At 33.3% G+C, this 12,523-nt stretch overlaps 1 protein-coding gene across 1 annotated transcript; it reads right to left on the bottom strand.

Moving 5' to 3' along the window:
* Positions 1 to 4,518: 4,518 nt before the first annotated feature.
* LOC123680948 lies at positions 4,519 to 9,800 on the bottom strand. Its single transcript, XM_045619077.1, has 2 exons — positions 9,643 to 9,800; positions 4,519 to 5,398 (listed from the first exon to the last, which is right to left on the bottom strand). Exons 1-2 carry the CDS (start codon positions 9,655 to 9,657, stop codon positions 5,012 to 5,014), a joined length of 402 nt encoding a protein of 133 aa, XP_045475033.1. The 5' UTR covers positions 9,658 to 9,800; the 3' UTR covers positions 4,519 to 5,011.
* Between the last annotated feature and the right edge of the window lie 2,723 nt (positions 9,801 to 12,523).

Here is a 12,523-nt window from a genome sequence, read left to right on the forward strand (position 1 = left end):
ATCGTGCGAGAATATATCAGAAACGCACAGTTTTCATGGTTATATTTTATTATTCTATGTTGGTACTCCGAACTTTCCGCCACGGCTTTATCTGTCAATTCATCAATTTGCCTTGAAGAAATCAGTTCTGCCAAGCAACATTTTTCAATGCAAAAATCACTAAATTATATTTATGGAAATATTTCATTAATTTCAATGAAAATGCAATGAATTAGAGAAAATAATGTATAATACTCGTACAGAAGGCTCATTCTACCACTCGTTCATTCCAAAACTCGCCACTTCGTGGCTCGTTTTTGAATTTTGAACTCGTGGAAGAATATCAATGCCTTCTGCACTTGTATTATAAATAACTATTCTTTACTTAGTAGAAAGTCTGGAAAGGTTTCTTTATTTTTCGATAATAACGGAATCGTACACCAGATTTATTCAATGAATTGCTCCCAAAAAAAAAACAGAAAGTTCGTTCTAGAGCTTGTACAAAAATTTCAGTGCTCAATTTTCTTCTCTGGATTCATCAAATGAGCAAAATCTTCTCTACGCAGACGACAAATTATAGAAGAATGTGGAAAAATAACGCTAATAATGCTACACAACCAAAACGTGACGACTAGATTCTCTCTGTGTATGGGCGAGGGGGAGACATTTAATTTTCGAACAATTTTTCAATATTCGATTATTGATAGATTTAATTTACTATTTATTCAATTCCCATATCAAATGAATAATGTATGTAGGCTTGGTTAATCGATCGTCTAGAGGTATGATTCGATTACCTGGCCTTTCGTCTTTTTTTCCGTGATTTGTAATAATTAAACTCTTTTGAATTATTTACATCTATTTACAAAGCCACGATTATACAGTACAAACTCAGTATTGAGAAGATCTTAATAACGTCCTAATTACAGGTTTCTCACTACGGTACTGAATTTCGTCTTTAAATCTAGTTTTAATTACTCGAAACGTCTTCGATTATCACGTCTTTGTCGTACTTTAAGTTTTCGGTCGTCTCGTCTTTGATTTGTTCGCGACTCTTCTTAATCTAGTCCGTCTTTTCGTCTTACGTCTTAAGTTTCAACCGACAGAACTTACTCTTACCTCGACTTAGACCGAACTTTACTCGTCTTCTTCTTAACTTGAACTGTGTCTCTGCCGATTGGAACTTACCCTGTCTCGAATATCGACCTCCCTTCTTTCGGCTTGACCACACCCTTAGGGAAAGTACCATCCCCTAGTCCAATAAGAATTTTGCCGTACCGACCATAAAGATCTTCGCGGATTTCTGGAAATCGAATATTTTTGAAGGACTAGAACCTGATACACAGATGTGACACATCTGGTACGACCGTGTTGTTCTCGAACTTTCCCAACCCCCCAGTAATTCTCTTCAAGATTTACAACACCATGACATATCTTCGACACCCCGAAGAATAACACATCCTTTTTACATTATATGTACAATAACAATTCGTTCCCAGTAAATTCATTGAAACTGTCATGCCCTCGACACTTGAAGAAATTAATAGGTCTCCAAGCATCCGGTTGACCATCTCAATTATTTACAGGGAACAATAACTGGATCCAGGGCCCCCGCAACCGCGCGTTCAACGCGTGCACCGCACGCGGGCGCCACTCATAAGGGGCGCCAAAATCTCTTATAGACCGCATGAAAATCCGAAAGACCAAAGATTTTTGAAAAAGATTTTTTTTATTTTTTCAACAATTTTAAACGTGCTAAGACATCTTTTACACATCCAAACAAGTTCCCGAACGTCACAATCCCTATAAAATAACCTCGGCCACAGATTGCAATTATACGATTCTTTACGAGTAAACAAATCATAAATAATCATCCCTTTGTCGGTACGTGATTTCTTTATGGACCACCTTGCACCGGACGGCGGGCACCATTTCTTCGATCATCATTAAAACGCATATGGTACACATAAACAATCATAAATACCGAAGCGATAGCTTTTAGCCAGGGGAATTACTGAAACTTTCGCCACCATCTGTAGGAAAAATACTACATGTTACAGAGAATTTCTGAAACTACCAAAATCTGCTCGCTATGCTATAACAGCAGAAACCTATCCAAAGAATAGTTATTTTGTTTCGAAACGTTTAGGGGTTGAGGTCAAGACGCAAAAAATTAAAATACTCAGATAATTGGAAAAATTTGTATTTTGTGTAATTATGGTTTGTTTTACTGTTTCTTGTTGTGATTAAATTAAATTTTATGAAATGGTAAGTACCTATCCACATACAGTATTAGCATTTCTATTAGTCTATACAATTCGATATTTTTTTTTTCTGTTTAAAATGGTGCACATCCTAAATTAGCCCATACCTATATACTATAATATTATTTTTCGGCAACCGTCCGGGAAGTGCTCACTTCCCGGACGCTTTTTCTCTGAGAAAGTAGCATTTCCCGGCCTAGTCCGGAAAGTACGTACTTCCCGGACTAGGCCGGAAAAGAATCATAGAATCCATAGCAACCGAGATAACGGCTGACAGTTCATATGAAATTAGTTGTCAAAAATTTGCATGTTTTTTTATCGCAATCGCAATAAAATATGGAAAGCAGCAGCGATAGTGTTATTTTACATGGTTGCCGAAAAAATATTGTACGCAACACGCCCGAAAATGGTTTTTTTGGACTCACAGACTTCCAGGACTCGCTTACGCTCGTCCTGGAATTTTGTCTATTCGTCCGAAAAAAACCCTATTTTCCGGACTTGTTACGTAAATTACTATTTTATTTGCTTCAAATAGGGAAGTATTGTTTGTAATTGTGAAAAAATTGAATCGACTTTGATATTTTGAATTTGTTTCCTGGGGCCACCATCATATTATACTTAATTTTTTTTTAATATGCACCCTGGATCTGTATTATTTATTTGATGTTCGTAGCCGTTTGACATTCTAAAAAAATTATATTTCACCTTTGCCAAAAATTAATTATTATAACAGGAACAGGGTATGTGCTTCAGATCGGTCTTAACTTATTATTATTATTAATATTAACTCCATTTAGGTTTGAAGGCTCGGATTTAAGGTTTAAATTCATAAAAATGAAAACATACGGGTTATTCTCAAAGGGATGGCGCAAAGTAAATCATGGGTGAATGTCCTTACCAATTTTGGATCAAGTTTTCCTTAAATTCTAGGAGCCATACAAGAGAAAACGACCTTCTGATGCAAAATTTCGAGAGCAAAAAAGAGCTAGACTTCAACAAAGGGAGAAGATGGCTGGGAGTATGGAATAATATTTTATAATTATTAATAATAATATTAATATTTTAATATAATATTATGAATAATTTAAAGAAGAATAAAGCTCGGGTTTTGAAAACTCTGCAGTTTCATTACAAAATTAAAATAAAATGCGGTTTTGATCGAATGCTTGAATAAAATAATGAAACATTTAAAAAATGTATTTTGCAACAACTGACAGCATAAAGTTCTTAAGGCATTCAATAAAGGTTGCTGATAGTTTTTTTAACCCTTCTACAAATAAATTCCTAACAAAAACTCACACATTTTTTGCCGATTATCCTGCGACGTTTTTCTCCACTTTCCCCCCTTAAGGGGCGCCAAAATATTTTCGGCACGCGGGCGTTGATGACCCTTGCGGGGGCCCTGACTGGATCCTACATGTATCAGGTATAAAGTCACTTAAAAGATCTTATTAAGCTCTTTTTTAATCTTGGCCAAGTTTAATAAAGAGCTTAATAAGATCTTTTAAGTGACTTTATACCTGATACATTATTCATTTGATCTTGTTACAAAGTCGATAATTCTTTTCTTGCAACTTATTCCCCCACGGCTCAATAGTTTACAGTATTTCAGCAATTATCTATGTTGTTTTTTCATCGAGGAGTCTCGAAACATGTCTTTTGAAATTTTCTCTTAATGAAAAAAATATTATTGTTGATGGGAAAAACTGGAAGTTTTCTAATATCTGGTGCATGACAATTATAAAGTATCATCGAATCTAGATAGAATAGATTTAGCTCAACTTTCGCCTTATAAAGACGGTTGTCTACAAAATAAATGAATCATAAATTCAATTGATTACACACCATGCTCGACGGGAAAAACAGTGTTGTTCAAAATTCAAATATGAATATTTCGAAACTCAATGGTTCAAAAATAAAAAAATTCCTTATGCTGAACTCATGACTGAAAGACCTTTCAAATAAAGTATCATTTCCCTATTCGAGATTTAGGGGTCGGGGTTGTAACACTATTGGCTGAAACGATATGGATTTATGGATATAAATTTGATGTGAAAAATTGTCTAATTTTTTCGAAATTAATTCATTGTGCCTTTTAACTCGTCTGTTTCGTTTTCAAAAGCCCATCCTGTATATGATGGTATGTTATTTGCAAATTATGAATAACATTCAGCCACGGGTTTCGAAAAGTTTATCGAGATTATTTGAGTACATGATAATTGTTTATATGAAATCATTGGAAACGAGGGGTCTAGTTGGTGTTAATGATAAAGAATTCTGAGTAACATTTGTTTATTGATGATTTAGGCAACAGGTTTTACCAAATGATGAAACGGAAACGCCAAATGTATAGGTATTCCTAATAAGTATATCAACTGGCTCTTCAAGTCTTAGCAAACAATATAACTAACATACATAATGCAAATAAAGAAACTCAAATATTAGTTTGGCAACTCTGAGCTATTTCTAATTGAGCCCAACCTATAATACCGTCACCTACAGCTCATAGTCAACAAATCATATCAATTTGTGTATCGTTATTAACAATGTAGGCAAAATATATTTTATACACTAATCAGAAATAACATTAGAGAACGAAGATTGGCAAACATTATTCAATCAATCAAATTCTTGTATAATCGTGATGTTTTGAAGACCTCCGTTTTACTTTTGACACCTAATTGCTACTCATCTTAGTACCTATAGTTTTATAGTCAACGAAAACCTCTAAATCATCAGACATCTTCATTGAAGGAATTGACTATGATTTATCTCCAATAGTATCCTCTGTAGCCATTGCTCCAGCCGTTATACCCTCTACCACCCCAGCCATAGCTTCTGTAGGAGGGGTAACCATCATATCCTCCATAACCCCATCCTCTGCCCCATCCCCAAACTGGAGTTCGATAGTAGCCTCCCCAAAATGTATTGGCCGTTTCCAAATCTTCCTTCTCGGTTTTAACATCTTTCTGATCCGATAGAGGTAAATCCGCGTCTATTCTATCTATTACTGCTGGAACTGAATGGACTTTATTTTCAACATCTTGAACTACTTGTTGATCAGCCTCGTGTTTGCCTTCGTCAATATTTTGTTCATCTCTCAGGACTACAGCTTCAATGGAAATTATAAGAATTGCCAGGTAGCAAACTTGGATCTGTGAACAAAAGTTGATATCTATAAAACCATATTTTACAATGAGAATTATCTATTTCACATAAATTAGTTAGTTCTTACTAGATTTCAATATATCTTGTAATCTATTCGATCGTATCTTATCGGAAATTAGAGTTATAAACAATAAATAATTCTTGCTCCCAATGTTGAAACCTTTGACCTCTGCAATGAAATACAGCTACTCATACCTAGTGTTAAAAAACAATGTTTCAATATTTTGAGAGCTGATTATAGACCTCAAAATATAAACATGGGTCCGCAAATGAGCCGTTTCGGAGATATAATTGATTTTCGGTACGTCTATTAGGGAACATTTAGATCAAATATTTCCCAGAAGATTGATAGGACGAGGAGGCCCAGTGCCATGGCCCGCTAGCAGAGCCCCCGCAACCGCGCGTGCAACGCGTGCACAGCACGCGGGCGCCACTCTATAAAAGGGCGCCAAAACCTCTTATAGACCGCATGAAGAACCGATGGACCAAAGTTTTTCGAAAAAGATTCTTTCAAATTTTTCAACAATTTTTTTTTCAAAACTTCTTTCTTGCAATTTATACAAGTTTCCGAACGTCGCAATCGGCATGAAATAGCCAGATATTGGTTTACAAAAACGCATACTCGATGCTAATCCTAGGGCATTTTTTGCGCTATGTGCTGCACACAGCATAAATTTAACTGAAAATGATGCTGCTAAGGTTTCAAATAAAACAGTGGACTCTTTTGATATTGTAAAAGAACTTTATATATATATTTCTCTCCATCCACAAAGAGATTGGAATGTTATAAAAAGCATGATCCTCAGTTACGTCTAAAACCCCTAAGTGATACTAGATGGTCAAATAGAATTGATGCTAAAGTTTCATTTTATTCAAATATGTGATAGCCTTCTAGAAATAGCAGAAAATGATACTTTTAACATAAAAACTAGACATAAAGCAAGTTCTCTTCTATTAAATATTCATTCTTTTAAATTCATTTTTTGAAGTATCATAATTTTTTATGATGTTTCATTCCAGATTAATATTGCAAGCAACATGATGCAAAGTGTAGCGATTGACATTAAAGTGTGCCAAAACCATTTGATGAATTTAGTTGATCATTTCAAAAATTATAGGGATGATAATGTTCTCGAGGAAAAACTTGCGGGAGCTGAAAAACTAGCGGCTGTTCTTGAGATAGATCAAGGTTTTTCTCCATTATATACTGTAAGACGAAAGTATAAACCAAAATTGTTCGATTATGCACAGACGGAAGATCCAAAAATCGCTTTTAAAATAAATTTCTTTTATAAAATAATTGATCAAACACTAAGTTCCTTAAATAGTAGATAACGTTAATGTTTTTTGTTTTATTTGTGATATTCTTAAATTAAATGACAAATATCTATTGAAATGCTGTCATGCTCTTCAACAAAAGCTAACTGATGACAGGAAAAAAAGAGACTGACGTGAAAGAAAATGATTTATTCAACGAGAGATAAAAGCCCTAAGATTGTTTTCATTATCTGAAGCGAAAATCCTCTTGAAATTCTACAATATATTTTTGAAAATAATCTAACTTCTTCTCTACCGAATCTTAGTATTGCCTCAAGAATCCTTCCCACTTTACCTGTGTCCTGTGTCTGTTGCTTCTGGTGAGAGATCATTCACTGAATTAAAAATTTTTAAAAACTATTTGAAGTCTACCATGTCTCAAGAAAGATTTTCTGGATTGGCAATCTTAGATATAGAGCAAGAGATACTCGATAAAATTGATTGATTGATAATATAAAAGAATTTGCAGCAGCCAAATCTAGAAAAACATCCATTCAATTTCTGGATTGATCCTTATTAAATGTTTATGCCTTTATGAATAATTTATAGAAGAATACAGCTTAAGTTTTGAAACACATTTGAAATGTTTTATGTTACAAATAACACCATAAAGTTCTTAAGGCAATGAAGGTTGCTGATAGATTTTCAACCATTCTATACTAAATTCTCAACAAAACTTCAAAAAAAAAATTTCCGATTATACAGTAGTACTTTTCTCCACCTCCCCCCAAAAATTAGTTCCGCACGCGGGCGTTGATGTCCCTTGCGGGGGACCTGCCCGCTAGATCTCCCGATTTGAATCCTTTTGATTTTTGTATTTGGGGTTATTGCAAAAGTTCAATGTATGCAACGTCAGTGAATAACATCGAAGAGTTGCAACATCGGATTGAATTATCCTATCAAACCATCCGAATACAACCAGGTCTTTTCCAAAGACACTCAAGCTCATTTGCGGACCCATGCTTTTAAGAAACTTTCCACTTATTCTGAGCTCTAGAATTAGCTTCCAAAATATAGAAACTTTTTTTTTAAACCCGGTTAGAGTGTTTTAATTTGAAAAGGTGTCATCCTTTATGTCCCCAATACAAGATCAGAAAAAATTCAAAAAGAGGTAAACTTTGGTGCATAGAGGGGGATTTTATACACTTGGTTCCAATCAATTTGTAAAAACCATGTGATGACAACAACCCCTAAAACCTTAAAAAGTGGGAAGGGGGTTGAGTGACACCTTGATTGCCTGTTCAAAAATGGCATACACAAATAATGACAAAATGTTGTCCATTGTTTTACAGACAAAAATATAACCTATTTTCAAATTCGACCATGGCATTTTGTTAAATTTCATCTTGAATTTCTCGAAATGCTGTACGTATTCTTACTTTAAATTCTTAAACATTTCAAGACTATTAACAAAAAAGATCAAATGGATTGGAACCAACTGTATAAAATGTCCACCTACGAACCAAAGTTTGTTTATTCTTGGAAAGTTCACTACACAGTTTTTTTCTTGAAAAATTACCTACTCACTGAATTTGATGCTATAAGACGTTGGCATTGCCGCAATCAATTACCTACTTAGGTCTTAAACATTGAAATAAATTATTTGGAAATCACGTTTTTCTTGAAATAATTTTCTGTTACATTAATATATTCATTAGATTTGAAATTGTTAATTTTGGAAATATTCAATAGTTTTCTTTCTAATATCAAATTTACGTTTGTTTTGGTTTGTGCAGTAGCCTGGTTCGATTTTTTTCACATTTTATTATTATGTGTTGTTCATTCATCGTAAGAGGTCCCCTTAAATTTTCAGCAAGTATCCTTATATCGCTCTCGATCTATTCGTAATTCAATGTTCAAAATTCCATGACACAGACTATCTCATGATTTTATGCTTCCATGGGTTTACAAATATTTCTTCTCTAATTCATAATTATTTATTTTTCATGGATTCCCAGAACTAGAAGGTGTATAGTCTATTTAGAACTGACGCTCAAAACCTGCAGGTCATTTTTACCGTAAAAGAACACAGAATGAGAATCAAATATAAATACCAAAACCAAGTTCAAAATTAACGAAAAACCTCTCCGAATTTTTTCAATATGGTTCATTATTTCCTCAACCCATATGTAATAAAAATAACACTGTATAGACTAAATTTGATTGAAATAGGTACCTAGATCAAAGTCTACGAGAACGGCGGACAAATTTTGTTGAAACATTTCAAATAATGAACCTTTGAAATTGTTTAAGAATAAAACGAACAGGTTTATCCTTTTGTGGGGATTCTATATTGTTTATCATTAGCTAGAAGACTATTGTGTATTTAAAATTGAAATGGTAAATAAATAAAAAAATGAGGAATTTCGAAGAAATTCAGCGTCAAGTTAGAATCTAGACAGCTAAAAAGCACGGAATTTTTCAATTCGTTGATTATGAGATTTATTCACATAACATTTCGAAAGGAAAATTAAAATCCGTTGTAACACTGTCTTGATCCTCACAGCTTGAAAACCTGAGTCAAGAATTTCAAAGGCTACCCACTGAACATAAAATCTTGTATCATAACTCAATGACTTGAAGAATGGGAAGTATCTAAGACATGATACAAGCCATATCAGTAGCAATCAGGATCAATTCATAAAAAAATAACATTTTATATAAAATTTCATACATCATCTGTTGTAGTTTCTAAGGAAACATTTGAACAGCGAATGTAAAGATTTTTTGCATTTTTTGCACTCAATATTTAAATTCTATATACCTACTCCGCAAAAGTTTCAGGGGAGTTAAATTATATTTGGTGAACGAATAACAATTGGAAATAGTCAAAAGAATAATAAACTTGAGAATAATTTCATTGCAGTTGAAAGACAACTCTTTTTATTAAGCAAAAAATTTGCAGAGTACTTACAAATTTCCTAGTCATCTTTGCCAAATACACTGATCTTTTGCCGATGGAAAATCATGGGTGGAGTATATATACACACTAGAATTTCAAGGGCTTTGACCGAGACCGTGCAATGAGTGTTTCTTCTTCAATAGCACCTGGTCAAGGCCAGAATGTGGAGAACAAGATGCGGGATCTCGGTGCATTGATTCGTCTACGCTCTTGCAATTTTTTTCAATGACCATATATGAGTCAGTAGTAAACAAGGCAGTTGTCACAGCTTCTATTCCCATCAACGCGAGTATGCGATTTTTTTGCGGATTACCCTCCACTTAACACGAATTTATTGTCTTGAAAATGTCGATGTAGGTAAACCTGATAATTTGCGCTGATACAATTTTTATTTGAATGAGAATTGTTTGTTAAAAAAAACATGAGTGCGATTAGTGAGTTGATAATTGATATCCACACAGCTTTTAAACGTAGGTAACTTTGATTCTCCCCAAGAGATTTCAAATGTTAATTTTTGGAATCAATTATTTTTAAATTCTAGATAAAGAATATTATACGCACTATGTGGAATATATGTGGAATAGTCAGCTTATTGATTCTTTAGTTTTTAGGCTTACATAGGATTTAGTCCTCAGCCTTCATTTATATGTAATAATAATAATAATAATAATAATAATACAGGGTGATTCCGGAGGAGACCGTCAGATTTCAGGAGAAGTTTACATTAGTCAAGGTAGTTTCGAATCAATGTTTGGTTCATGGTTGGCGGCCTTTATTGAGTGTTTACAGGGTGATTTGTCCGATTCGACCGATTTTTCTTTTATTCATAACTTTGGTAAGGATTTATCAATATTGATGAAATTTTCAGTTCAGAACAATATGATTGTCTACTTTCAATAATTCCAACACTTTCTCAAAAATAGAGAGTGGGAATTATGATAAGTTCAGATTAAATTTGAAGGTTGAAAAAACATTCCGTTTTCAAAAATTCGCTCTCTCCTTCAGGTTCTACCATAAGTTTACATTACTGGAGCGTTTTTATTTTTTTGGCACACGTCCAGTTATCCTAGAAAAAAAAAGCTGTATCGTCCAATGATACAAAGCTCTTCCGAATGATGAAAAAAAGTTTTTATCAAATTGAAAATTTTCCATGAAACTCACATCTCAATTTAAATCAAGTTCGTTAAGATCCATGGTTACCATCACAGTGAACCACAGAATGGGAATATTAAATAAATTTTCTGTTATAAGAAGTGTATCTCAACATGCCCCAATTATTTACTCATGCGGAATATGCAGATTTGATTTTTGTTAATGATTTTTGTAACGGAAATGGAAGTGAAGCCAAAATGGAATACCAAAGACGATTTCCCAACCGACGTCAACCAAATAAAGGTACTTTTAGACAAGTATTCTATTATTCTAAAGAACATGGGCAATATCCTAGTAAGGCAGAGCACATTGATAGGCCTACTCAAAATGAAATTTTCAATCAAATTGTTGAACGGGTGTAGGAGGAACCGTCTATAAGTACTCGTCAAATCAGTTCTGAATTAGGATTTTAGGTTGAAATTAGAAGTAGAGAACACTTAGTTGAAAGAATTTTAGAGGAATGTAATATCCTAAAGCAAAATCAATCCCTCATCAGAAGTTCAATTGGAAATTTAATAAAAAGGTCGCGAATATGTATTCAAAAAAGAGGAAATCATTTCGACCATTCTATGTAAATTTTGTGTTAATCCTTAGTTTTGTTTTTCATAATATGTTTCGAATGTTTATTCTGTATTAGTTGTTGTAGATTTTTTGGTTTACGTAGGTACGTATAAAGATATTTTCTGGATTAAATAATAATAATAATAATAACATATATTCATCATCAAAGTTTACAGATACATGAATTAAATAAAAAGTACTCAAGTAAATGATTTCATACATCAGAATATGAGTGATTAAAAACGAATTTCGAATTTGGAAAAACTACTTTAGAACTCTGGAAGAGCTTTGTATCATTGAACGATATATAGCTTTATTATCTTGTTCAGAATATTCAGTATTCTCACAGCCTATTAGCGAAATAACGATATTGTTCATCTTTAAAAAAAATTTCTAGGAAAACTGGACGTATGCCAAAAAAAATAAAAACACTCCAGTAATGTACTTTTCATTTTGTCCATTCAACATGATATTTACGTTCTTTCTGGTTCAGGTGGATCCTTTGAAATAAATTCAAAAACCTTAAACTTTCGAAAATTACTATACTGCTGTTTTTCGATAATTGCATTTAGTTTCGAAGCAAGAAACGAAGGATATCTACTTTTATTCCTTGTTGTCAGGATCTTTTAAACGCTTCATCATTGATAGAGAGCATAGTTTTATATTGTATGAATAATAAAAAGATTATTTTACCTATACAAGTCCGATCTGTTTTTACGGAAATACTCTTTTTCGATATTCTTCTCGAAATTTCTTACTTCTGAGGACGCTATATCAACAAGAAATTTCACTCAAAGCTTGAAATTGATATTATTCATCTGCAAAAAAAATTTAAAACTATTCTAATCAGTAGTCATTAAAATACTAGACTCTCTTTATATTCTGGTTGATCATTTCATGGTTCTTAGCTGGCGATCGTAAATTTTGCATTTAACTGTAAATTATGGAAATTATTATTTTATATGTAAAAACGCAAAATTTGGTCGAATATGTTAGATACTGAGTGGAATTTTTTTCAATATTCTTCTTGGATTTTCTCAGGAAAAGAGCCTTCTGTCGAGTTGGCTGAATTTTTTATATGTTATAGCCCATGTCGTTCCAAACAAATAGTTCAATAGCCAAAAGTTTTTCTAAAGGGTAGTTTTGACGACAGAGGTCCTTGAAAACTCTCATTTGTTCT

This window comes from Harmonia axyridis, chromosome 1, assembly GCF_914767665.1.
Source record: "Harmonia axyridis chromosome 1, icHarAxyr1.1, whole genome shotgun sequence".
Lineage (NCBI taxonomy): Eukaryota > Metazoa > Arthropoda > Insecta > Coleoptera > Coccinellidae > Harmonia > Harmonia axyridis.